At 43.6% G+C, this 26,680-nt stretch overlaps 1 protein-coding gene and 2 long non-coding RNA genes across 7 annotated transcripts; 2 read left to right on the plus strand and 1 right to left on the minus strand.

Annotated features, from left to right (window-relative positions):
• Window positions 1-2,230: 2,230 nt before the first annotated feature.
• LOC135289166 (uncharacterized) lies at window positions 2,231-12,077 on the minus strand. 3 transcript variants are annotated; one of them, XR_010351960.1, is made up of 7 exons: window positions 11,672-12,077; window positions 10,406-10,498; window positions 10,201-10,282; window positions 9,914-10,059; window positions 5,224-5,286; window positions 5,031-5,139; window positions 2,231-2,299 (listed from the first exon to the last, which is right to left on the minus strand). It is a non-coding gene; the product is annotated as an uncharacterized LOC135289166 (long non-coding RNA). The 3 variants fall into 3 exon arrangements; XR_010351959.1 differs by lacking the exon at window positions 2,231-2,299 and having other exon boundaries at window positions 3,494-5,139; window positions 9,914-9,999; XR_010351958.1 differs by lacking the exon at window positions 2,231-2,299 and having other exon boundaries at window positions 3,494-5,139.
• LOC135289168 (uncharacterized) lies at window positions 2,295-5,818 on the plus strand. 2 transcript variants are annotated; one of them, XR_010351962.1, is made up of 3 exons: window positions 4,743-4,882; window positions 4,970-5,556; window positions 5,741-5,818. It is a non-coding gene; the product is annotated as an uncharacterized LOC135289168 (long non-coding RNA). The 2 variants fall into 2 exon arrangements; XR_010351961.1 differs by having other exon boundaries at window positions 2,295-4,882; window positions 4,970-5,818.
• A 520-nt stretch (window positions 12,078-12,597) lies between the features above and the next one.
• Window positions 12,598-25,999, plus strand: LOC135289164 (protein ERGIC-53-like). Of its 2 annotated transcripts, none has more exons than XM_064402588.1 (13): window positions 12,598-12,828; window positions 13,598-13,752; window positions 13,836-13,943; window positions 14,397-14,458; window positions 15,179-15,278; window positions 16,467-16,590; window positions 16,947-17,005; window positions 17,574-17,706; window positions 18,523-18,719; window positions 18,825-18,895; window positions 21,076-21,226; window positions 21,933-22,054; window positions 23,105-25,999. In XM_064402588.1, exons 1-13 carry the CDS (start codon window positions 12,645-12,647, stop codon window positions 23,139-23,141), a joined length of 1,503 nt encoding a protein of 500 aa, XP_064258658.1. In that variant the 5' UTR covers window positions 12,598-12,644; the 3' UTR covers window positions 23,142-25,999. The 2 variants fall into 2 exon arrangements, with proteins under 2 accessions (XP_064258658.1, XP_064258659.1); XM_064402589.1 differs by having other exon boundaries at window positions 18,526-18,719.
• Window positions 26,000-26,680: the final 681 nt, after the last annotated feature.

Genomic DNA, 26,680 nt, shown 5'->3' on the forward strand with positions numbered 1-26,680 from the left:
TTCAGTAACTTGTCCCAGCCAGAGACCTTTTTGCTGATCTAAAAGTAGCTTTTAAACCACAGACCCAAGGCTTGCAGTACTTTCCTACAGCAGGGTGAGATATGATGGATGATCTTGTTCAGTGATGTCCACAGACAGCTCTTGCTGTTGTTTTTTGGCTCTCAGTGAAGGGAAAGTCACCTGGCTTTCCCACGTGGCGTTGACTGAGGCTGTGAAGTGCAATCCAGAGCTGGTGCTTGGGGCTGTGTGTTTGGTGTGCAGACAACATTCCAGCCTGTCTGCTCTGGGGTTGACTGTGCATTTCCTCAGTTACTTGGACTGGGAAAAGGCCAAGAGGGTGGTGGGAAGCGCTTTCTCCCAGGCCTGGACAGCCTCAAGACAGTGATGTTTTTTTTGAATGTTTGTTGTCTTTTGTTTTCCAGCCCAGGGCTAAGCTGCTGTTCCCTGAATTGGGATGTGGAATGAGGAGGTCTCTGTTGGGAGAATGGGAGAAAGTAACACACCTAACTGGCGTTGGATGGGCAGAGAAATCTGATATTGGCAATATCTGATATTGGCAATAGAGTGGTGCCAACACAGCTCAGGCGCCGGCAGTTCAGGACAGAGAGGAGAAGGGGCTGACAGACACTGGCGCTGGATGCTTGGGCACGGCTGGAGATGAGCAGCTGGGCTTCCCTCCAGGCTGTTCTGGGTGTGGATTTGGGTCCCGTGTGGCAGCTGGAGACTGGGCAGGTTTGGGGGCTGTGCTGCCCCAGCCTCTTTAGTTCTTGTCCCTGGTTGTCCCCTTTCAGTGGAAAAGCATCCTTGCTTGGCTGGTTGCTCCCTGCAAACAGCTCTGAGGTTCCTTGGCACTGGTGTGACCCACTGGCACTGTCGCCTGCCCCTGTCACAGGCGGCGGAGCAGGCAGCAGGAGCAGGCAGCAGGAGGAGGCAGCAGGAGCAGGCAGCAGGAGGAGGCAGCAGGAGGAGGCAGCAGGAGCAGGCAGCAGGAGGAGGCAGCAGGAGGAGGCAGCAGGAGCAGGCAGCAGGAGGAGGCAGCAGGAGCAGGCAGCAGGAGGAGGCAGCAGGAGGAGGCAGCAGGAGCAGGCAGCAGGAGCAGGCAGCAGGAGCAGGCAGCAGGAGGAGGCAGCAGGAGCAGGCAGCAGGAGGAGGCAGCAGGAGGAGGCAGCAGGAGCAGGCAGCAGGAGCAGGCAGCAGGAGGAGGCAGCAGGAGCAGGCAGCAGGAGCAGGCAGCAGGAGCAGGCAGCAGGAGGAGGCAGCAGGAGCAGGCAGCAGGAGGAGGCAGCAGGAGGAGGCAGCAGGAGGAGGCAGCAGGAGGAGGCAGCAGGAGCAGGCAGCAGGAGGAGGCAGCAGGAGCAGGCAGCAGGAGGAGGCAGCAGGAGCAGGCAGCAGGAGGAGGCAGCAGGAGGAGGCAGCAGGAGCAGGCAGCAGGAGCAGGCAGCAGGAGCAGGCAGCAGGAGGAGGCAGCAGGAGCAGGCAGCAGGAGGAGGCAGCAGGAGGAGGCAGCAGGAGCAGGCAGCAGGAGCAGGCAGCAGGAGGAGGCAGCAGGAGCAGGCAGCAGGAGGAGGCAGCAGGAGGAGGCAGCAGGAGGAGGCAGCAGGAGGAGGCAGCAGGAGGAGGCAGCAGGAGCAGGCAGCAGGAGGAGGCAGCAGGAGGAGGCAGCAGGAGGAGGCAGCAGGAGGAGGCAGCAGGAGCAGGCAGCAGGAGCAGGCAGCAGGAGGAGGCAGCAGGAGGAGGCAGCAGGAGCAGGCAGCAGGAGCAGGCAGCAGGAGGAGGCAGCAGGAGCAGGCAGCAGGAGCAGGCAGCAGGAGGAGGCAGCAGGAGCAGGCAGCAGGAGCAGGCAGCAGGAGGAGGCAGCAGGAGCAGGCAGCAGGAGCAGGCAGCAGGAGGAGGCAGCAGGAGGAGGCAGCAGGAGCAGGCAGCAGGAGGAGGCAGCAGGAGCAGGCAGCAGGAGCAGGCAGCAGGAGCAGGCAGCAGGAGCAGGCAGCAGGAGGAGGCAGCAGGAGCAGGCAGCAGGAGGAGGCAGCAGGAGCAGGCAGCAGGAGGAGGCCGCCGCCCTTCGCGGGCGGCGAGAGGCGCGGGGGCCGGGGCTGCGAACTCTCTTCCCTACTGCTGGGACTAACTGCCTAGAGAATGACATTGTGGACAGCCCGGTGCCACCTGTGTCTGCTGGAAAAGGCCGGGGGTGAAGAGGCAAACGCCAGAGGTCCTTTGGGATGACGGAGTTGTGGTGTTTGGCTGTGCCGAGAGGGGCAGGAATTCCTAGAGACGATGCTGGCCGGAACATTCGGGCAAGAACCTAAGGCAAATGAGAGTGGGATATCCATGGATAATCTAGCCATGAGAGGGCAGTGAGACACAGCTTATGGTGAAAGCCATGCTTTCAGAAATTACTTCGAAATTCCCCTGACCTTGCTCCACCGTGGAACAAATAAATACAAAGGTTTGCTCCTGCTCTTGCTGAGTGGAGAAATTAATCCAAACCCAAGATGCTTTTACAGCACAGGTGGGAAAGATTCTAAATATAAACAGGACAGCTCTGTGTGTGCCTTGTGATTGCAGAAATAATAGATGTATAATATCTATCTATTACACATATCCTATGTAATAGGCACTAAATATATCCTATATTTCAATAAATATAATACAATATAAAGTTATAATATATGTTATTTATAAAATATTATAAATTCAAGTTATCCTATTACAGTTTATGCTTGCATTGAATATATAATATTTTCCTGCCTATTGCTGAAGGAAAACATCTGGAGTCCGGTAACTACTGCAGCAGGTACCCAGAGAGGTTGAGGGGTCTCCATCCGTGGAGATATTCCAAACTGAAAGGCCCTGGGAGCACAGGGCCCTGCAGAGGTCCTGGCCCAAGTATGTGACTAATCTTTGACGACTGGGAGTACTGCAGCCACCCAATAAAGTCTAAGTAGTTAGTCCTAAATTGCACATGCCAAGCAGCTTGCAGAAGTCTTCTGCCATCTTTGTTTCTCTGATGCATCTCAGGTAGTTTGTGACGTGAGTCGTGAATGGAAAGAGGAAGGATAGAGACATTAAAAGATCAAAGATTTGGTGTTAAGTCCTCCCTGCTCAGTCCATGCCTGTGCATTCCCCATTAATCACTCTGTGCCCCTCTACTCTGTAAGCAAATTATCAGGGTGGTTAAATGCAGCTAAGGTGACAATATTTAGAGTTTCCCATGTCTTATCCTCCAAGCCATACCCAGGTAGGTCTCCAGACAGACCTTGTAAGACTGAGCACAGGATGAGCTCCCGTGTGATCTGGACTAACCAAGCAATGAGGTCAGGGTAGGATAATGGGGCAAAGTGAGCTCTGCTACAAGGAAATGTCATGTTGATAAATGCAACTGCAACGTTTTTTATAAACAAAATTAAACTTCATTTGCTTCAGAGTAGCTAATGTGCCGTTAATTCAAAGCCCACAGAAGAACTCACTGGACACAGTTAATAGTCAGCAGCGCAGATAGGCCAGGCTTTGAAAGCATTTAATATTCACTGAAGTGCTGCTTGTATCCAATTATAACTCACTACTTGCCATCTTAATAATTTAAATCTGTCCACTCTCTAAAGAGGAAAAAAATGCACTAATCAAAGACATGAATGCACCTTTTGCTTTTGACAGCATCAAATTAAAACTAAATGGTAGATCTTGAATGAATTACTTTGAAAGAATAAAGGCATTAATGAGGTAATTTCATTATAGAGGCTCATCCAAGCCTATGTGAAAACAAGGGAAGTAAATGGAGAGGAAAGCCGCCGAGGAAATTAGGGTTCCTTCCACACTAATTAATGTTTGGGGGCATTTAGTACAGGCACCAAATTAACTGCTCCAAAGAACGCCATTGACAAAAAAAAAGACATTGTTGCCCTGCCATGTAATTAGAAGACAGTACAAGCAGAACACTTAATGAGTAAAAAGCCAGCCTTTAACTTACTCTGCCCAGCTTCTGAAAACATGCCTTTGTAGAGGCCTAAGTTTAAGGAAGCACTGGGCGTACAATATAGGATTGTTTAGGTCCTTCTGGTCGCTGAGCTGTAAACAGGTAGCCCTGAATGACAGACTCTGAGACTCCTGGGAGGCCTGGCTTCCCAGAAAAAAAAAAAAAAAAAGGGAAAAAAAAAAAAAAAGAAAAAAAAAAGTCTTAAATGCATCCAGAAAGAAGCAAAAAAAAAAAAAAAGGTGAATAGACCCAGCCCGGCAGAGCCAGCACAGTGAATGCTCACCGCTGTCTTAAGTGATTACATGATGTTGTGCCACCCCCTCTCATTGAGTTATCTTTACACTGCTTTTGTCTCCTCTAATTGAAGCTGATGAGGTGCTAATTGGTTGCTTTTTAAAAAAAGCACTACTTAAGCACTGGCAAACAGAGTAAGACAGCGTGAGTGGAGTTAATGAGGGCTTAGGGGGAAAAAAAAAAAACACACCATAAAAACCAAAACCAACCATCCTCAAAACCCAAACCTAAATAGCTATGAGGGTTTGAGTTTTGAGAGAGAAAGGGACAGTTCCAGCACTAAATGAATGCCCACACTATGGCTAGCGTCCTTGGCATTCTCTCTTTTTTTTTTTTTAATTTAACGTGCTGCCATCAGAGTATTAAATCTGTCACTACAGATGGAGCCAGAGGTTCTGCCTTTGCCATATGCAAATGCATTTCCTCAAAAAGGGTTAACATAACATTAAATACTTTGTATTTTCCTTGTATTCTGTAGGTGGGTCGATACCAGCTCCTGGTTTTCAAGACCAATTCTGTAGTTCCCAGCTACTGAGAGTATTCTGAGTGCTAAAGGAGAGTACAAAAAGGCCTTGCTCTATTGCTGGTGTTGCCTGGCAAGACAGAAACAATAATTCTGTGAGTTTTTGAAGACGACACTGCAAATCCCTGTGTTAAACACAATCTTCTGCTGTTTCTGAGGGGGTTTTTTTATATCTAATCTAGGCACACATGGAAGCACAGGATGCTTTTTCAGGCTGTTTGTCCAAGTAAGCAACACTCTTACGGCTCCAGGAAGAGGCTGCCCTCTGATGACAGGTTCAGAATCTCTGGCACTGGCTCAGGACCAACAGTCAACTCTGGAAATTCTTCAGATCCAGCAGCTTAGCAGTTTCCTATTGGACGAGAAGAGGAAAGTGGAAACTCCTCCAGTCAGCTCAAGAAGACAAGGAACTTTTCAGCAAGACAATTTTGATTACCTATTTATGTAGATGAACAATAAAGTGGCAGGGCTTCTCCTTTCCTCACTTCGTTTTTTTTACCTGTGTATAGAAAACCCAATCAGTATACAAACAACGAGTTTCTTTGGTTTGTGTTTATGCTTGGTAACTTGTAGCTCTATTCACATTCTAAACTGGATTCTTTTCATTTTAATGCATGGTCACTTATTTTCTTTTGGTTGTCAGGAAAACAAGGGATCTCTTGCTGGCTGCTAGAAAGAAATTTCCTAGAGAACAAAGATACAACCAGTTCCTCCAAACGGGTGCCCATAGCCATCCAGCTATAAAACAGCCAAGAAAGATGCAAAACTGGTAAACCATGCTTTTTCCTGCAGAGGCAGAGAGCAATTCAGTGGTTGCAAAGCTCCTGGAGTGCCATGTGCCAAATCACCTTTGTAATTCGCATTGTCTTTGCTAGAGTAGAGCATTTTTGGTTTGTTTCTGGTGGGACCTGATTGCATTTTCAGACCATCTTATCTGTTGCTCTTACCATCAGGGGGAAATAAACCTCATCTTTGATCTCAGAGGGAATTTGGCAGCTATCCCTGCAGGAGAGGTGGCAGATGGCAGCGTATCCATCAATTGCTGACATAATAAAGCTGGAGCAAGCAAGCAAACAAGCAAGCAGAGGAGAGGCTGGGAAGTGAAAACCCTCCCTTGCCTTTCCCTGTCCTGTTTCCTGCTGCTTTGTCCCATAGTCTGAAAATGGCTTTTTCTCAATTTTGGTCATTCTAGAAATGTTAGTGCAGTAAGAATTCACATGGGGTAAGGTTTAATTGGTTTACAAATTTAGTTTGGATGCAAAAAACACAAGGGATGACAGCAAAGAATTTGGTGTGGGTGTGTCAGCGTGTGTGTCTATTTTCCCCTGAGTTCCACAGGTTTCTTTGTGGTAATTCCAAGAGCTCTTTTCAGTAAAACTCAATTGAAAGGGACTTCCCCATTCTTATTCCTTTGGTTACCAAACCCTTTGACAACTCCTTCCTGCTCACATACAGAAATAGAGAAAAGTGGCAGTGATGTGCTTGCACTGGAAATGAAATTGTCTGGATAGGTCTCTGTTTATCAAGGGATGCATTAGGGATCATGACCTATATTGCCCTCCCCACTAAGACTGGGACATATAGGGCTTTAGAGAAACAATAAGGACATGGAAACTTGGGCAGAGCTGAGGGAAGACCTAGAGTCAGCAGAGAAATGTGCTGGGGAAAGAAATCAGCAAAGGTAGGGAGGGGAGATAAAACAAGGGAGATAACAAAAGTCTGGCAGAGGTGAGGCTCAGAGTCTGGCGGAGACATCTGACAAGTGACGGGGACTTGTCACACAACCAGACGAAAGGCAGCCGTGAGAAACGGGGTGGTTCAAGCTGTACTGAGAATCACATGAGCAGCTCGTCCAGAGCCTGCCTTCCAGAAGCCAAAGTTCAAAGGCAGGGATGCTCCCATGGTTTTTGTGGCTCATTTCTGGGTCATTCTATTAAAGAGATTCTAAATTGGACAACTCCTAATGTTCAAAGAGGTTTAGATGGTTTTCAATCTGTTCAGCTCATCCCTGTGTGAGATAAACATGAATGGCCCAATTGTTCATTTTAATAAAATTCAAATAAAAAGAGCCATCCAGCACCACAGAAGGACATGTTAGAAGGGGGTCTGTCACTGAAGAGGAAAGTGAAGATGGTGCACCTTGATTGGCCCGACTCTGGTCACTATCAAACCAGTAATTGCCACCTTGAAACTTCTGTGGGCTAAAGTTGGATTAAGGCATTTGATTTTCCCAAGCATGTTAAGCTCTTTGCAGTTCCTTTAGTGGATTTAGTCACCTAATTGATGCATCCTTTTGAAATCTACCTTTTTTTATGAAGTGGGCTGTGGAAGGCACGATGCCCTTTAATTTATGCCCTGCTATTATTTGTAAGATTTAGCCTTGATCCAGGAATAATTATCAAATTGTGTCTCAAAAAAATAAACCAAAAAACCTGTGATGGCATCCTCAAAAATCTTGTGTAGAGAGGCTACAGCCTTGTTGGCCCTCTCGCCAGGTATTTGGCAGTTGGAAGAAAGGCAAAATATCCCCTAATATTTTGCATGGATTCTCCTTGCCACTGTTGAAACCTTTAACTTATTTAAGGCTATTAATTTTTTTTTTTTCCTAGCTACCTGTGAGCAAAGAAGGTAAATTCCCTTCTGGATGTTTGTTTGTTAGCTTGGTTTGGGGTTTTTTTGGTTGGTGGCTTTTTTGTGTGTTGGTTTGTTTTTGAATATTGTGAGTGGCTTCGGTTTTGCCAGCTCACCTTCAGTACAGTTACCCTTAACTGCAAGTCCTACAGTTTCTGTTTGAGACAGCAGAGTGTTTAAATTTCCACTGTGCAAACAGGTGTCCTAATGTAAAATCACCTGCTTTTATTCCAAGGCTACACAGACGAAAAAGAGGGACCAGCTGGCTTCTAAAATTGTCCTGATTTATACATCCACATATTTTGAAAAAGCATAGCACAAAATTAGAGGTGCCTGTGTTTCTGCCACAAGAACACCCCAGCCTTACGGAATATCCTGTGATTGTCCCAAAAAGCAGAGAATGCTGGTTTGTTTTAAAGAAAGCTTTGAAAAATGCCTGTGCAATTCTTTCTCTCACAGAGCTATGGTCCAAGTGAACTGAGAAAGCGGCAGGTATGTAATGGATCATCTCCAATTTCTGTACTCTCTAATATTCTTCAAGCACAGCAATTTCATTCCCAACTGTTCCTTACGGCATACAGAACAAAACAATGCAAGAATCCATTTTGAAAACGTTAACGTGTTTTACTAAATCCATCTATTTTGCTACAGATGAGCTGTTTGACCATTTTATCCATGTGCATGGCATTTGTGTGTGAGATTTGCCCTGTCAAATGCCCCGGGGGATTAACTCCCAGAGTCTAAAGTCCCAGGAGTGGATTGCGTCCGGAGCTCTAGGAAGAGCTGTCTTGCTGTTTGCTGCTAAATCCCCCAGGGCGATTCCACAGGCAGCAACCTCCGGGCAGGACTAACCTCGGGAGGAAAGGAGCACACAGCGCAAGGTGAGCGTGTCAGCAGCGGCAGCTGACGCAAACAGCGACACCTTCACACTGGGAAGTCACGAAATCCTTCAGTGCTGACTGAGGTATTTCGGGCTTGTCAAGCGTCATTGTTTTGGACTTTTCCTGACCTCGCTCAGCAGAACGGTGGCACCGCCTGTAAGCTCTTTCCTCAGTATCTGTCTGATAAGTAGCCCTGTTAGGCATTTCTTTTCTCTCATCAAATCATCAAATGGTAAGGCAGTTGTTAGTTCGCCTCGCCCAATTCGAATACATTTTGCAGCCAGAAACCATTCCCAGTTCATTAAGTGCCTGACCTCAGCATTAACACCCCCTCTGCTCGGGTTGCCTTGGAAACAAAGCTTCCTGTGCGTAATCCAAGCTTATCTAGCTCTTTATCCTACATGTGACCCTTAATTACTTGCTAAATTAGAATGGTTTTTTGAAAATCACAAGAGGAGGTTAATATGTTCTTCCAGGGCTGGTCAAGCTAAGATGACACCAAATTCACAGGGAATTCAAATTCCATGATCCCTGAAGGCGTCTCTTTCAGAAGGAAGATGAACTTTCCCAATGGGAGGCAGTGTGCCATGATAATGCTTCTGTCACTCACTTTCCTTGCCCTGCTTGTCCAGACCCAGCTTAATGCGCTGTGAACAACGGAGTAAGTAAATATCAGGTTGATTAATTACGGTGCAAGATTCAGTAACCACTTGTCTTCTGTAATTAACATTGTAATTGAAATTAAATAATACACTTTCACACACAGATTGCTGGCCTAGGAGGAGGAGCAAGGGAGAATCAGCAAGGCTGTGACAGGGAGATGAAGCACAGAAAAACAGAGCTCAATATATTAATTGTCTTTTTTAAATTGTGGTACATCTTAAGAAATTCTTCTGTCAAAAAAAAGAAGAGGCTTTTTAAAAGGCTGGATTGATGATCTTAGAGGTCTTTTCCAATCTTAATAATTTTATCATTCTAAAAAGAAAATTTGTTACTTCCACATATCTTGGAGTAGAGATTAAATCGGGTTGGATTGATGAAGAATGGCTTAAAATTTCTGAAAGCCCACCTTCTCTTCACTGATTTGATAAACAGAAATAACGAGAAAAGGTAATGCTCTCCAAGATGCCCAGTGCTTTTCCTATCCATTGTTTCCCGGGGCAACTCAAGGACAGTGAGTCTTTGGCTTCAATGAGTGGCTTTATAAAGCTGTGCTAAGCTCAAATGCTAAGGCATGGTCTCAGGAAAAACCAAAAGTAAAATCCTCTGTGATTTCCACACAGCATTTAATTAACTGCACATATATTAAAGCACAGCCAATGAAAAAAAAAAAAAAAAAAAAAAAAAACCCAAAAAACCAAAACAAAACAAAAAAACCACCACTGTCTGTTTCAGCATTTCCATCTATTGTGACACAGAAAATAATTTTGCCTGTGTGCAAAGGCTTGCTTTCAGGGACATTTATAAAAATCATGGATTGATCACTGAGATGGGAGGAGACCAGACAGGTCTTCTTGCATTTCTGCTCAAAATTCTCAAGTTCAACACAAGATACCTCAAAAGTTTATTAGCATAAGCAGTGGTTCTCCCCACACTTTTTAGCAGTTCACTCACTGGAGCCTCATTTGTTTTCCTTTTTTCTCCTCTGCCCTTTCCAGTGTGGTCTTGTTAATGTGTCCAAATGCTCAGAGCTCTGGAGGCTGAAGGAGAGATTTGTAGTTACTGTGTGTTCACAGAGCTTTTGACTTCCCTGATGAGACCTATGGGAAATATCAAGGCATTTTTATAAGAATAATGATAGAGAAATTATACTAACTACTTCCAGGCAGAATTTGAGACAATGAAGGAATTTAATTTATTAAGATTGTACAGAATTATGATTATACAGATTATCAACTTGCCAGTGCAGGCAGTCTCAGCCAATCCAATTGTGTTTCAGGCCAGTGGGCTATTTTCTGTTCTCTTTGCTGAGCCTTCATTTCCCTGTTACCGGGTTTGAATTCAAATGTAATTTTCAGGACAGAATTCAAGAAGTTCTTACAAATAGGAAACATTTTTTGTTTCTTCTAGTGAGCTCATGTAGCAAAACAATTTGAAGAGACTTACCTTGAAGAGTCTAAACTGCTAATATATATAATTTTGGGAGTCTCTGGATGTTTTCCTGCATGTCACAGTGGACTGGAGGGCAGCTTTCTGTGCCTGGGAAGAAGACTTTTAAAGGAGTTTCCATTTCAAAGGAGGTTTTACAAATCCTCCATGCACAATTGCTAGGACAGCGTCTATGCCAATGTCAAAATTTCAGCCTGCTTTCACATGTGTGGGTGAGTGGTTAAGAGGGAATTATTTCAAGGCTTGTGCTTTTGGGTTTCTAGTCTCCTTAAGCATGGTTCTGGTATTTCATAGGCATGAATTCAGAGGTTACTGACAAATGGAGGAAGCAGACAGGAGAGGGCCTCATGCTGCTGTTTGGACCTCTGATGCACACACCATTTTATCCTCCTGAAGTAATTCCAGAATTTTACCTCAAAAATTACTTTCTAGATCTTTAAAGAACTGAAAAACAGATTAATTTTCTGTGTCTAGAAAGCTGCCAAGAAGTGGCTCCCAATTCACTTGACATCTCCCACATATATGCTCTAAAAAAGCAAAATAGATTCATAAATCAGGGATGGTTTAGGATATTGTTGGATGGAAGACACTATGCAAAACAAAACTTCAAGCACTTCTGTCTCTATAGAAACAAGTGTTAACTGGTCAAGAATACTCAATATATTTATGTAGAAATTCTAAAATTTATCTCAGAAACATTTTGCTTGCCAAGTTTCATGTGGTCATATATTTGCTTACTCCTTTGTGTAGCTGAAAAATAAGTGAGAATGTAATGTTTTATCTGTGCTGAAGGAAAAGTGTACCATTTTAGAAAAAGAACTTAATCTCTCCCAAATGCCTCCAAGGTCATCGTCTTTTTTAGCAGGCTCTGAACCTATTTACTGACTCTTCGATTGCTCATACTTGCAGATAAAAAGAAGGGATGTCAGAATCAAATGGGTATGAAAAATGTAGAAAAAACCCCAAGGGTGAAAAGAAACTGAAAAAGAAAACCACCCCTGACTCCTGATAATTATTTTCTTCTCCAATAGAGCTGTAAGAAAGGCTGCTAAATGAAAATGAAGAGAGTAGAAGAGGAAGCTCTTAACTGTTGGTTCAGTGCTTGGTTTAACTCTGAGACAAGCCCTGCCCCGCTTTGTGACACTGCACACTGACAAGCAGCCGTGTTTCGCATCTTGGCAGGGTCGGGGCTCGCCCCACCTGTCACCCCTGTCACCTGTCACGGCTGGGGCCTGCCTGTCACCGGAGCTTTGTTTTGCTCACCTCTGCGGAAGGTTGGTCTCTCATGCTGGGAGAAACAGTGTGGATTTTCCTGCGGGACTTCCGACTACTCTGAAAATGAACCGAGAAGAGCCCGTGGAAGTGCGGTCTTTGCTAAGAAAGTAATCTTGAGGGGAACGAACAGGGTGTCTGTCTTTCAGACATTCTGTGCACTGCTAGAGGCTCGCTGCTGTCTGAGAGGCCGCACGAACGCGGCTGACCCGCACATCAGGCCCTCGGACCTGGGGCAGCTCGGAAATTCACCAGGAGGCACCGGGATCGGGCCGACGCACCGACCGCGCCCGGCGGCCCTCAGCCCGGCCCGGTTCCCGGCCCGGTTCCCGGCCCGCTCCCCGCCCTCAGCCCGGCCCGGTTCCCGGCCCGGTTCCCGGCCCGCTCCCCGCCCTCAGCCCGGCCCGGTTCCCGGCCCGGTTCCCGCCCGGTTCCCGCCCCGCTCCCCGCCCCTCAGCCCGGCCCGGTTCCCGCCCCGCTCCCCGCCCTCAGCCCGGCCCGGTTCCCGGCCCGGTTCCCGCCCGCTCCCCGCCCTCAGCCCGGCCCGGTTCCCGGCCCGCTTCCCGGCCCGCTTCCCGCCCTCAGCCCGGCCCGGTTCCCGCCCCGCTCCCCGCCCTCAGCCCGGCCCGGTTCCCGGCCCGGTTCCCGCCCGCTCCCCGCCCTCAGCCCGGCCCGGTTCCCGGCCCGCTTCCCGCCCTCAGCCCGGCCCGGTTCCCGCCCCGCTCCCCGCCCTCAGCCCGGCCCGGTTCCCGCCCCGCTCCCCGCCCTCAGCCCGGCCCGGTTCCCGTCCCGGTTCCCGCCCGGTTCCCGCCCTCAGCCCGGCCCGGTTCCCGCCCGGTTCCCGCCCGCTCCCCGCCTCACCGCGGTCCCGCCTCTCTCCCCGCCCCTCACGCGCCCGCCCCTGCGCTCGTCCAATCAGGGGCCGCCCCGCTGGCCCTGTGCATTGCCCCGCAGCTCGGCCAAGATGGCGGCGCCGCTCGCCCCGCTGGTGCTCCTGCTCGCCCTCGGCCGCCCGGTGCTCTCCGGTGCGCAGGCCACGGAGGGCGCGGCGGCTGCGCCGCATCGGCGCTTCGAGTACAAGTACAGCTTCAAGGGGCCGCACCTGGTGCAGGCGGACGGCACGGTGCCGTTCTGGGTGCACACGGGCAGTAAGTGCCGGGCGGGGGTGACGGGGCCGGGCCAGCGGCGTTCCTGAGGCGGAGGCCGCAGTGTCCGGTCGGGGGACGCGGGGTCTCGGGGAGAAGGCGCGGGCGAAGCTGGCCGTGGTGCCGGCCGTGCTCTCGGGCTCCACGTGGCACCAGCGGCGCAGAGGAGATGCTGCGGGGCGAAGGCACCTGCGGCCTCCTGGTGTGGCGGCTGCGGCCCTGCGGAGGGGACTCGTGGCGCTGCCGGGAAGTGCTGATGTGTCACTGCTGCCGCGCTCGAGGTCGGCCCGGGCCGTGCTGCCACACAAACTGCTGGGTTTCGTCGTCTTAAAGCTCGAAGTGCCAAGTGTGCCTTGGCCGATAGGACTTGGTTGAACAACGTTTGTTTCTGTGCGCTCTGGGCTAAGGGTTGCGGTGTGCTCCGAAAGGCTTGTTGCCCTTCCTGAGTGTCCCCCCTTGTGAAAGGCGTTGACATTTACAGTTCCATCTTCTCATAGTTTCTGTGCAGTAACTTCGGTGGTTTTAGTTTTTCTCAGACTTTAATTTAGTTGCTACTGCTTAATTCTTAAATGTATCTTTTTTTACTTGACATTATAATACAAGTGACACGAAGACAACTGTCTGTAGATGAGTTTTTTCCCCCCTCTTTTTCAAGAAAATAATCCCTAAAAGTAATGTTATTTAATGCAAGCAAATGAATTTCTCTGAATGTATGCCTATTGTTCTTTTATACTGCTAAACAGAATGTTAGAATATCTTGTTTTCTTTCTAGATGCCATCCCAAGTGCAGACCAGATCCGTATAACAACCTCCTTGAAAAGCCAGAAGGGCTCAGTGTGGACAAAAAACAAATCAATCTTTGAATACTGGGAAGTGGAAGTGACCTTTCGAGTTACAGGAAGAGGCCGCATTGGAGCTGATGGATTGGTAGGAGCAGTTTCATCTAACTGAGAAAAACAAATGTGCTTTAAAAGTGAATCTTGACTTACGGCTTTTTGCTTTCTTCACAGGCTATCTGGTTTACAGAAGAGAAAGGCTTGGAAGGTCCTGTTTTCGGGGCAGCTGATAAATGGAATGGTGTTGGAATTTTCTTTGATTCATTTGACAATGATGGGAAGGTTGGTTGGAAGGAAACTCTTGCAGCAAAGATGACAAATTAATTTCCTGCCTGTTGAGGAAGAAACTAGGACGGTGTTTGCTTACTCTTTCCCTCTTTCACTTCAAAGGGATAAAATAAAATAGTCAAGTTTCCCTTACACTGGAAACACCCATTTCCATGAGTGTCTTCAGAGATGCCCTTTTTCTTGGAAGAAATCTGCTTTGGGCAGCTCAGCAGCAAAGATTTTGTAGCAGATGAGGATGACGGTTACTGTTTTCAGTTCTCAGTTTCCAGTCCAGAATGATCCTGAAACTTAAACAATGCATAGTAGGTCTGCTTCGGTGCTTTTGCTTTCCCTGCACAACTTTGGCTTGCTTTTAGACATCTTACACTGATTTTAGCAGAAGGCTTTCAGCTATGTTGCTGATATTCAAATTAAACTAATCCATTTGTGTGCCATTTCTTTCCCTAGAAAAACAATCCTGGAGTGATTGTTGTAGGCAACAATGGAAAGCTGCTGTATGACCATCAGAAGTAAGTTTATTTTTGGTGTTGTTGCTGAATGCTTGCTTTTGAATGATGAAATATTCCATTAAACACTTTGAGAAGCATTATAAAGGCTTCTTTCCTATGAAACTTTGTTGTTTCCTTTACATTTGAGGGGTTTTATTTGTTAAAACACTGCTTTGGCAGTAACAGCAGAGAAATTGGCAACTGATGGATATTTTATTGGCATATGCCCTTTGGGATGGATGAACTCAGATGGGTACAGGTACAGTACAGACTGTTGCTTATGGGGGTCCTCCACACACAGCTGATAATTGGCAGAAGTGACTAACTGAAAGCAAATTGCTGTTAAATTCGTTGTATTACTTTTGATTTCTAATCTTTTATCAGCAGCACAATGGACAGCATTTTGGATTTTGGAGAGGAGAGGTGTCTAGCTCAGTTGGTACAGCTTATTTCCATCTAGGTTCCCGGGTGCAGGAATATATCTGAAAATTGTATCTTTGAATGTATCTGGGGAAAACAGATTTCCCCATTGCTGCATTCCCTCTTTCCCTCTGCATTGTGTCCTGTGTACAGCATGCAGTACTGGAGATCCCTGCAGAAAGCTCCGTGCAATTACAGAACAGCCTGGAAAAGCTTGCAGCTTGAAAGAACGAGTTGAGGTTGTTCAGTGGGAGTCACGCTTTTTTGTCCCAGCTGATTGATCATAACACAGAGTTTTACTGGTGTTCTCTTTTTGTACAGCGATGGATCCACGCAAGCACTGGCATCCTGTCAGAGGGACTTTCGGAACAAGCCCTATCCTGTGCGAGTCAAGATCACCTACTACCAAAAAACACTGACTGTAAGTCTGAAATAACAGAATTACTTGTTTTTCTCAGCTTCTTCAATGTGAGACTGGGTTTTCACAGAGCTGCAACAAATATGTCAGTTCCAGTGTTGGAAATGTGGAGCTTGGCAGCAGAGGTTGGAAGGAGGTGCTCTGTTTAAATGCTGCACAGGCTCTTTTGGTTAGATTAGAATGCAGATATTGCTGATTTTTCTCATGTGACTTAGGAGGCAGTTGTGCAGACACACTCGTGATGTGCTCAAACCCTTCTGTTGCTTTGGACCTCCCTGGAGAGGTGTCCCAAAGTCAGGGTCTCTTTAAGCTACAGGTGATCGAGCTGCTCCTGAGCTTGGTATTTCTTAAGCTAACCTGAGAGTTGCAGAGGGTTTTGTAGCTGATATTTGAACCAGAGATTCTTGAAATGTGGCTAAAAACCTACAACTATTCAACAGCAGATTTAAATTTTCTACTGGAGGCTTCTCACCTCCAAAGAATAGTAGGGCTTTCCCCCATTGGTATACGGGGGCCTTTAAGGCTTCTCTAAATACTAGCTGATTGTGAATTCCTTCTGGGTAAGGAGAGAAAACTACTAATGTGGTGCTGGGTTGTGAAAGCTGCAGAGCGTGTGTTTGTTTTGGCGTCTGATCCCTTCTGGAAAGGCGCTGTTCATATATTCACAGGTAGCAGCCATTAAGGGCTGTCATTGTGTAGCAGAAGTTTCTGTAAAAGTAAACATGACTGCACCTGGAAGAGAGCAGACCTTGTCCTGTGTTGTAATGGGAAGAGCTGCCTGTCACTTGAATGAAAGTTAAGCTTCAACCTCCAAGGCTGCTCTGTTCTCACCTGAGCCGTGATGCTTCCTCTAGGAACTCCTCTGTCCCAGATGTTGCTGCTAAGCATAACAGTTCTCTCTTTCTCCAGGGATGCATGTGCAGAATCTCCTTAAGCTTTGAATCAGAACTGCAAGGCATGACTGGTGTAGATCAGTTCTGTGTTGCCCAGAACCTTAGGATGCGGACTTTTGCAAATAGAATGCTTATGTAAAATATTGGTAAATTGTCTCTTTCAGAAAAGAAATAGTTTTTGGTTTCCAGTATGAGCTACCGAGTTTCCCAAAAAAGTTGTATTTTGTGAGCATTGCTGCAAACTGACAAAACAATTAACACAAATGTGGTGAAAATCATAAGTGTTTTGTCCTTTTAGGTATTAATTAATAATGGCTTTACTCCGGATAAAGAGGACTATGAATTTTGTGCCAAAGTAGAAGATATGGTGTTGCCATCACAAGGGTATTTTGGAATATCTGCAGCCACAGGGGGACTTGCAGGTAGAAACTGTTAAAAATTATGGCAAACGCTGTGGGGACTTGCAAGGCTTGCAAGAAAGGTTGGTTGGGTGGTTGGGTTTTTACTACTAGTGTTGATGCATTATACCAATTTTTAACCATGATGGTGTAATTAGCCCTCTTGCAGTCCCAAATTACTGACATGCTTTGGACTTTTCCTGGCTCCAGCTAAAGAATTTTCATTTTTTTCCTGACAAAAACCCTGTATAGTTTCATTCCCCACTACACAAACTCTTGTGAGGATGCTGGTTTTTTGAAGATCCTTTGCAAGTGGAGGGTTATCTTGGGAATTAGAGGCATTTGTAAGGTGGGTTTTTTTGTTTGTTTGTTGAATACAGATGACCATGATGTGCTATCATTTCTGACCTTCCAGCTGACTGAACCTGGGAAGGAAGCAGTAAGAATTTTTATGCATGATTAGTAAAGTATTTTATTGTACATGTTATTGTATGTGCAGCACCAGATTATGGTGCTGCTATTTCCTCTTAAGTCACACGTGGCATTCCTGTTTCACAATTTTGGCATGTAGCTGTGCTGTCATGTGGTTTAGAAAAATTAAATTAGTATTGTAATGTTTTAGTAATATTGTTATTAATATTCTCAAGACCAGAATTCTGGAAGCACCACTGAAGGAACAAAATCTCAGCATGTTAAATCAAACCATGCAGTACTATAAAGTATATTTTCTTTTGGAAGTGGGCAAATTTCAACTTCCCCTACTTCTAGGATGATTCTGTACTGCCAAACAGCATTTGTCCTTGTAAAACTTGTTTTAATTTTCTATTGGGAAAATTTTCTATTTGATCTCCATGGGAATGTGTGATTTTTCACTTCAGCTAAATGTAGGGATGTGCTGCAGTAATTTTGTTAGGTGTTCACATCTGAAATCTGAACAGGAGAGTCAATTGTGGGGGGGAACACAAAAAAATCTCACATGTACCCTTTCCTCCAATAATGTTTTAAAGCCAGCACCAGATGCAGAAATCCCTCAGAAAGATAAAGAGAAGTATCAAGAAGAGTTTGAACACTTTCAGCAAGAATTGGATAAGAAGAAGGAAGAATTTCAAAGGGAACATCCTGATGTGCAAGGACAGCCAGGCAAGTTATTTGAGCTATTTTTCAGTTGTCCAGGAAAACATTTGTTTTCCAGGATGTTCTGAACTAGGGCTACTCTGGCTGATATTGCTAAGCTCCCACTGATGTTACTTACATTATTTAAAAATCTTTACTGTAATTTGTTTCCTGTTTCTAAAGTTATCCTGGTGGTGCCTGTATTGAGAACAAAATGAATGACTGGAAACATGGTGGGAATTATGAACAACAGAAGGGACAGAAGGTTATGCATCTCTGTAAAGTGGTGATTAAGACAGCATGGCCTTTTTTCATTATTTAAAGGATATCTTTTTGGTCCATTTCTGCACAGAAGAGTTTTTCCTAGAAAACTTTTTACAGGTGGACTAGTGCACATCTTGGAACATGTGCTTACCATGGAGAAGCTTTTTAATGCTTGCCTAATGCTGCGCAGACAAGAACCTGATTATTTAAAAATATAATGGAAGCCATGTGTTACTTCCATGGATTTTAATAGCTGTGTGTGACTGCAAGTACACTGGGAATGTACTTTGGGCATGTAGACATGAAATGTCAGGTTGTCATCTTTATTGCGCAGCGATACATCATGACTGTTCTAAAGGTCCTACAGGTTATTTGGATCTGCACTTTTGAGATACAGTTCAGCCTTTCTTTGATAAGAAATAATCCGTTTGCCACAGCGTCTTTTGGATGGTGGGATGGTGAAGTTGTACGAGAAGGCAGATGGATGTGAATATGTTAACAGAGCAACAAGAATGATCCAATACAACTTGTGAGGAATGTGCACATGTGTAAAAAGCCCCTGTGGTTTTTTTTTCTTAGCAGCAGATGATGCTTTTGAAACTGTGAGTGATCGTGAACTGAGGCAAATCTTCGAGGGGCAGAATCGAATTCATCTGGAAATCAAACAGCTTAACAGACAGCTGGACATGATTCTGGATGAGCAGAGGAAATACGTCTCTGCAGTCACAGAGGAGATTGCCAAAAGAGGAGCTGGGTTTCCAGCTCAGCAGGGACAGGTAAATAAAACACATGGTGATTCAGAGCCCAGCCTGATTGCAGCAGTGGTATCCATTTGTTTTTTCCAAGATATGTTGATCTTTTTTCCCCCCTGCCCCTACCAGGTTTCCCAGCAAGAGATAGAGACACTTGTGAAAACCCAAGAAGAGGTCATTAGACAAGTAAAGGAAATAAGGTAAACACCTTCCAAATATTATGGCTGTGTTTTGAATTTTATAATTTCTGTTTAAATTCTGTGTATTATTTCAGTGTGACAGTATTGACAAACTTGATGTTTGTGCCAGTTCCTTAGTGAAGACTCCCTGCATATATTTAATATCTGTAATAAAGTCAGTTCATGCCCCAAGGATTACTAAGTGTCCTAATTTGTCTCTTTTTTATACTGAAATTACATTATTTTTATAATTAAATTCAACAGCTAAGTTCAGCCCCTTTAAAAACAATGAAGTAAACTCCTTATCTTGAACATGCTATACTGCTAAAATAGATTTGTGAAGATGCTTGTGTTTGATGGGGATGTCTCAATACTTCTTTTAAGATGTTTTGCTGTTGCTGTCTTAATCAGGAATGGCTTTAAGCTGGTTTAGCCCTTCATTTGCAGCAGCTGAAACATTACTTACCTTGTATTTAAAAAAAAAAAAAGAAGAAAAACAATTCCTTCAGTTGTGCTTCTCCCACACCCCCTCCCCCCAATATTAGTTTAAGGGCAGCTCCTGTGATTTATCTAAGTAGGTCAGTTTTTTGTAGAATGAAGATTAGAGTGCTTCCATTTTTGCACTTGTTCTTCCACAGAAGCTTTTATGTTAATATTCTTGATAAATCTTTATACCTTGCAAATAAATTAGATTTTCTTGTTAACATTGGCAGCCTGCCCTTTTAGTGACTACTTACCAGCTCACAGTTTGCATAACATCATCTTAATACTTTTCTTAGATTAAAGAAATGCTTTATTTAGAGAGAGAAATAAACAACCCCTCTGTGCATTGCTTGTCATCCCTCAGGAAAAGGACTTAGGGGCCAAGTAATTTTCTTGGCAAGATTGTGGATTTCTTAATCACCTGATTACAGAAAAAGCTTGCATGTTCCTACAATAGAAACTGTCAGCAGGGTGGTATTAATGCAAAAGTCAATGTAAATTCAATTTGATACAGCCCGTGTCTATTAAGGGAAGTTGTTTTGCTTTTAACAAAGTCTGGAACAGTCTGGGGGAAGGTGGGTGTGCAGATTTCTGTTCGTTATGTAGAGATGGTTCTGTTAGGAGAGAGAAGAACCAAGTGAGTGTCCCACTTGTGTTGTAACACTGTGAGGTGTGTGGAAAGACAAAATTACTATCAGTGGTTATTAAAGATAAAACCTGCCAGTGAGAAATTTACTTCTAAAATGTATCCTTATAACACTAATTGCAAGTCGAGGTAAATGAAGAATTGCTGACCACTCTGCAGAGAGTTGAGAGTGCTCCATGAAAGCATTGAAGTATGCTTCCATCTGGACCAAATGGAAAGTTTTAAGTAAATTAAAAAGAAATCCAAAGGCATACATTTTGATTGTCTATTCTGTGAATAATGAAGAGATTATTATTCACATGATAAATATTTTAGCTCTAGAACAATCCTCTTTGCAACTCAAAAGAAACAGCACAGTAGGGGAAAATTATATAAACATATTGATTAGAGATTAAGGTTTTTTTCTCTCATTGACTAGTTTACTTCAAACCAAATTAGTTATGAAACCTCAACTTTTTCTGGATTTAATTTCATTTGTTGTAGAAGGAAAATGAATTCACAATAAGACAATGTTAAGTATTTTGACAATGCATATGGGAATTGAGTTCCTCATATAAATGGTAATCACGAAACAAGGATGTATCTAAATCTTTTCTTATCCCTAAAGCCTCTTCCTTGTTTTTATTTCTTACATGACCGATTTTATTTATTTATTTATTTATTTTTCAAACAGCTTTGGGGTTTCTTCAAAGATTGCATTACACTCTGCTGATCCTAAAGCCTTGGCCAGCGCCTCAGACAGAACTCTTGTTCTATGGCCCTCAGCAGTCAGGCAGGCAAAGCAGATGTCTGGCAACAGAATATTTGCTAGTTCTTATTCTCAGCGGGACTGTGAGATAGGGCACTCTACAAATGGCAACTGTCTGCACAATTAACTATTTTGAAAAAGCATAGTTTGACTAAAGGATTATTTCTTGAGAGGTATTATTGAAAGTTAGTAAAATTTGCTGCCTTTTGGTGCAATTATATATTTCAGCCTAATTCTAATGAGCTAAAAGCTGTCCAGAATCACTGCTGTTTGCAGAAAAGCTGGTGTGTGTTGAAAGCTGGTTTGTTATTTGTCTCGTTTCAGAAGCTCTGTGACTGATGCTCTGAGATCCATCAGTGGGGCTCAGCACCCTGGCTCTGCAGGAGTCTATGAAACAACCCAGCACTTCAATGACATCAAAGAACACCTTCATGTAGTAAAGAGGGACATAGAGCATTTAGTGCAGCGCAACACGGTAATTTATGTCCTGGGAGTGTAAAGTGTGAGTGTAACACAGCTTCCTTTGGCTGTTAGTGAAAAGCTCGGATGAGCCAGCATGTAATTTAGGGAGCAATTAATCCTTCATTAAGCTGCTTCGCTAAAACTATGCTGCCTTGACCTAACTGCATGATCTGCGTCTTGATGAGAAGTTTTGCACAAAGAGCATGATTTTTAGTCTAATTTCCTGTGGAAACAAGGTCAAGCAATTAGGTTTTCTAGGTGCTTTTTTTTGTGTGTTTCTCCCGCTACTTAACAGCTCTAGACAGAGGAGATTCTGTGGTGCTTCTGCACACACGGGAGAGCTTTAATCAGGGGAAAACTCAGGCAGGCTCTGCTTAAGGCTTCTTAATGCAAAAAAAAAAAAATACTCTGTTCACATTCAGCAGTACCTTAGTCTAGCCTAGGTAGCAATTAAGCTGAATTAGCTTATGATCTGTAGAAGGTCCTTGATTAATTTACCCTATTTATGTATTCTTTCCCGTGTAAACCTCAATTTAACATCAGGGAATTTGTCTGAGAAGTGTAAAGGTGGAAGGGGAGAGTGAGATGAGGAATAAGATTATTTTTTCAGAGTACTGCTGCTTCTCTCCATCTTCTCTCATTCTTACATCACATTGCAAAGCCCTTGTTCTCTAAGTCTTTTGATGGGATGTCTTGTTTGCTCTTTTCTTGGTTTTTAGCCATCCAGTGACAAACAAAAGTGTCCAGAGTTGCCACCGTTTCCATCCTGCTTATCTACAATGCATTTCTTCATATTTGTGGCAGTGCAAACTGTGTTATTCATTGGTTATGTAATGTATAGGTAAGTCTTGTGTGGCTTAAAGACAGCAGGGCAAATAGGTTTAGAACTGCTGACTGATAATGGCATTGGAATGGTACCATTGTGTTAATCTTAAAACAAGCAGTCATTCAAATTGGAAGAGACCTTGGGAGGCCTCCAGTTAAATCTTATGCTCCAAACGGGGTCCACGCTGAATTCAGACAGGGTCACTGGAGATTTAAACTGGTCAGGTCTTCAAAACCTCTAAGAATGCAAAATTTACCACTGTTCCAGAACCCACTGGAAATGTTGAATTATCATAATGAAGTTTGGTTTATTCTACCCCAATTCACCCGCCATGTATCAAGTGGGAACCTGACCTGGTTCACCCTGACTCTTGTGTCTTTCTCTTTTCTGTTTTTTGGTTTTTTTTTTTTTTTTCTTTTTTCTTTTTATTTTTTTTATTTTTCTTTTTTCTTTTTTTTTTTCCTTCTAATTAGGATGGTCTTTCTCTTCTCTTCCCCCTCCTTGTGATGTCATAATGTTGAGATTATATTTGCATTGATGAAAAACACAACCTCCGTGCTTGGTAGTCTTTTTGCCATGAGCTGGAATGATGATTTCCAAGACAAACAAGGAGCTGGTCCCCTGCAGCTCTTTGTGAAACGTTTGTAATTCCAGCACCTGGATGTGTGTCCACAGTGTCTGTATCCGCTAAGAAAATTAATGATCTGTGCCAGAGGGTAAAAGGAAATCCCACTTAAAGTCAATTCTTTCCCTGATATTTAGGCAAATCAGATACTGAGAGCTTCAGAAAATGTTCAAGGGTATTTTAAAAGTCAGTTTGCTTGTTCATGTGGGGTTGTTTTTTTTTTCCTTTTGTGTCTGATGCAAAATTGGAAGTACAGTAATGCTACCCGTATCTTTGTGACTAGGAAAAATATATTCTGTTTTTGTGATATGACTTACATTTTCTCTAAGTCTCTATTAATAAGGAATGGAATCTTATAATCCTCAGATAAATGACAATTTAAAGCAGTTAGCTAGTTTCAAATGAAAAAGACTTGAATTATTTTCTGCCTTTTCTTTCAGGAGCCAACAAGAAGCAGCAGCCAAAAAGTTCTTTTGACGACCTGTTCCGTTTGTGTGTACATACCAGCAGTGTGTATGCACAGAAAATTCTACACTTCTGTAAATGAGGGAAATTTTAGTGTTGGATATACTTCAATATTATAAATTATTGAATTTTGTTAAATAAAATGAGTTCCCATTGAAAGTGTTGATGCTAAAAACAGGGAGCAAATGCTGGATGGGGTAAGACTGTGCACCCTGTCTGTGTTTTCAGCTGACTTTTTCATAAACACTGAAAGGCAAACTCCCAATTCCTCTGCTTTTGTGAAGATTCCAGAGGAGGAGTTGAAACACCCAGGCTTGGTGTTTGTCCCGAGTGTGAATTGCAGATGGATGATTTGTGCAGAAAACTTAATGCTAACTGTCCTGACAGAGCAGTTTAAAAAAAAAAAAAAAGAAAATAAAAAGAAGGTAAAAAAATCCCAGACCTCAAAGAACCGTTCTTCTGTGGGGTTTGGGGTTTTTTTGGCGGGTAAAAATTTATTATAAACATTTCATTTGTTTACCACTTGGATTTAACAGTATAAGAATATTTTCGTTAATTCTTATTTAAACACTTTTTAATTTGTGGACACAAAGACAGACCTTTAAGACCCTGACTCTTGATACTTGATGTAAAAAAACAATTACACAGAACATGCAAAGAAAGGCTTCTCTCCCTGTTTTGCAGTTTGATTTTGGACAGTGAGAAAAAATGTGATAAAGTAGTTCCTTCAAGTACATTGTGGGGCTGATTTCTTTTTTCATGGTTTCAAGTCTGTCTGCAGGTTTTTGGGGAGATTTGTGGAACTTTCCCAACAAAGGTGATTGCTTTATCCATCTTCCAATCTGATTGTATCAAGGATATATTTAGTGTGTGAATTTGTCTTTACTTTTCTAAAGCTGTCTTGTGTCTTTCATGTGTCAAGTACAGATGATTTGGTTTAAGTCTTGACGTGGTGAGTATTGTAAACTGCAGCTATTGATGAAATATTGATGAAATGTTAACTCATTTCTTCACAAACTTGCTTCAGACATGTTTGTTAATCTGTAGAACCAGTGTTTTGTGTCAATTCCTGTTTGGATATCAAAAGCATAAGACTGAACATGCAATTTTGATACTGCTTATCAAGTGAACATTTGCTTCAGGAAAGAAAGAAAGCAGAGGGCCCAACTTAGGAATGTGAAATTAATTAATTTTGCCATGTTTACATATCTGTGGTAACTTTGTCCTTGAGTTGTATGTAGAATTAGAATAACTATCTCTGTGGTTTCCTAAATTCTATAATATACACAAATGCATCAGGATATTTCACTTAGAACTGTTAATTTGTTTGTCTGAATCTGCAAAAATGATCTGTAATATGACTACTCCTATTGCAGTTCTGCAGTCGGCTCCCTTGGAGTGCAACACGTGCTGCCAAATTCACTGTAATGAAGAACACTTCAGTATCGTGCCTGTCAGTTTGGAGAAACGAGAAATCTATGCAATATGTTTTGTTACTTTAAGTGCAGCGTCCAAAAAGTGAATGTCTGTGCTACACTAAGAAAATGACACTGGCTACACACCAATTAACACATCTGCAGCATGGAGGATATTCCAAGCTTTATAGATTCATTTCTAAATTTGAGCAGATTTTGCTGTACTAATGAGAGGAACTACTGCCTCAGGATAATCAGTGAATAAACAACTTTTCAGATAAAGCAGAATAACCCATTGGAATTTATCTCTTCAGTTCTTTCAACACCAGCAAGTATTTCCAGGTGCCTTGAGTCTAAGCTATTACAACCCGGACTCTTGTAATGAAACTTAATATATTTTCTTAAATGGTTCTGAAATTGTACCGTGGTGTTTCCTTTCAGTTGCAGACCTTCTTGCATCAGTGCAACATCCAAACAGAACTCCTTTCACAGCAGGCTTTGCAAAACCCCTCATGCAGAAAGTATTTTGATACATACCTGGCAGAAGGAGGAGCAGTTCTGATGCGTCCATTGGAATGAGCCTGGATTTTTGTTCCTGTGAATTTACCCGCCCATTCCTTTGATTTAAAGCTGGAGCAGCCCATACTTCTGTTTGTTTGGTTAGAAAGGGGGTGATGTCTAGAAGGAAACTTGAAGCCTACAGTTTTCTCTTCAGGAGGAGGCTGCTGGATCAGACATGTCTCCCACACGCAACGCGAAAACTTCTGAGCTAGGGAACAGAAGGTCTCATATGGAACGCCAGAAAACTGGAAACTTTGCTTCATGATTCATTTCACAGCTGTCTCCCCGTGGAGCTTCCATAACTCACTGGATCAAAAGAAAACTCCCAGATGCCCGGCTCGAATTTTGTCCTGTCTGTTCTTGAAGTGATAGCAATAAATTAGGATTCTAAGAATGTTTTTGAGTCAATGTAGCCTCCTGCTAGGTGTCTTTGAGCAGTGACAATGTGTTTGATTCTTATCCAGGAAGATTTCACAGCCAGGAGGAAAAGACACGGAATGCAGTTGGACAGTATTAGGGAGAACAAGTTATATTTGAGTTGTGGATAATAAGTGCAAATATTTGGCAATGACAAGATAATGGGCTTGTACCGGTGGGGGTTTATTAAACAGTGGTCACCCCTGAATCTTTCACAAGTCAAATGCACAGTACGGTTTCTAAATGACCCGCTTTTCGCTTTGTAAATTAATTGCTCTGGTTTGTAACTTCTGTGGGAAGGAAATCTGACCTTTCTCAATGAGCAGTGATGACTGTAACAGCAAAAAATGTCAACTTTTAAAAAACACGTTTTAAATTCAAACAGCTGACAGTTTCATATTTTTTTCTGACTGATGTAAATTGATACTTGGAGTTCAGAGATAACCTTGTTTGAATAAAGGTGCATATTTTTAGTAAGCCTTTTTCTTTTCATTTGGTACATGTCCATGAAATCTAGCAAGTGTATTTAAAGCATTCTTTCCTCTCAGTTCAGAGTCAGAACTCGTACAGATCTGAGTTTAGTTCTACCCAACACTGGGGAGTAATGGCATTTTGAGTCTGAATTCCCTCACTTTTCCCCAGCCAGGAGCAAGTTTTTGAGCAAGTGGAGGACAGGAATCTTGAATTAAATCTATTCTAGCTGACAAAACCCTAAAATACTTCTTTCTAATGGTCCGGCTGCTAGAAAAGGCAAAATCCTCTTGATAGAGGGATGAAGCAGGGGACAGAGTCCTGGTTCTTTCAAGAACACCTAAGTATTTTTGCATTATGTGACTGATAGGAGCACAGAATCTATAAAAGATTGGGAGTTTGGGTGGCATTTTTGGGCTGGCCTCCCTCTGGAATTTGCCTGGTTTGAGACTGAATTCTGTGCTGGGGTTAGAGATCTGTGTGTTCCTTGGGTGTGGAACACAGGCTTTTATGTATCACCCACTTTCGTCAGATAAAACAGGAACAGAGTCTTTAATTTTGATTTCGCTTCAGCTAGAAGGAAAAGACCTGGCTTTAAAGCAGAGGAAGTGACAACATGAGTACTTAATTAGCAGCTGTTTTGTATGTTTTCATGAAGTCTGTGATTCCTGTCATCAGCAAAAAGCA

Source organism: Passer domesticus, chromosome W (genome assembly GCF_036417665.1).
Source record: "Passer domesticus isolate bPasDom1 chromosome W, bPasDom1.hap1, whole genome shotgun sequence".
Taxonomy (NCBI): domain Eukaryota; kingdom Metazoa; phylum Chordata; class Aves; order Passeriformes; family Passeridae; genus Passer; species Passer domesticus.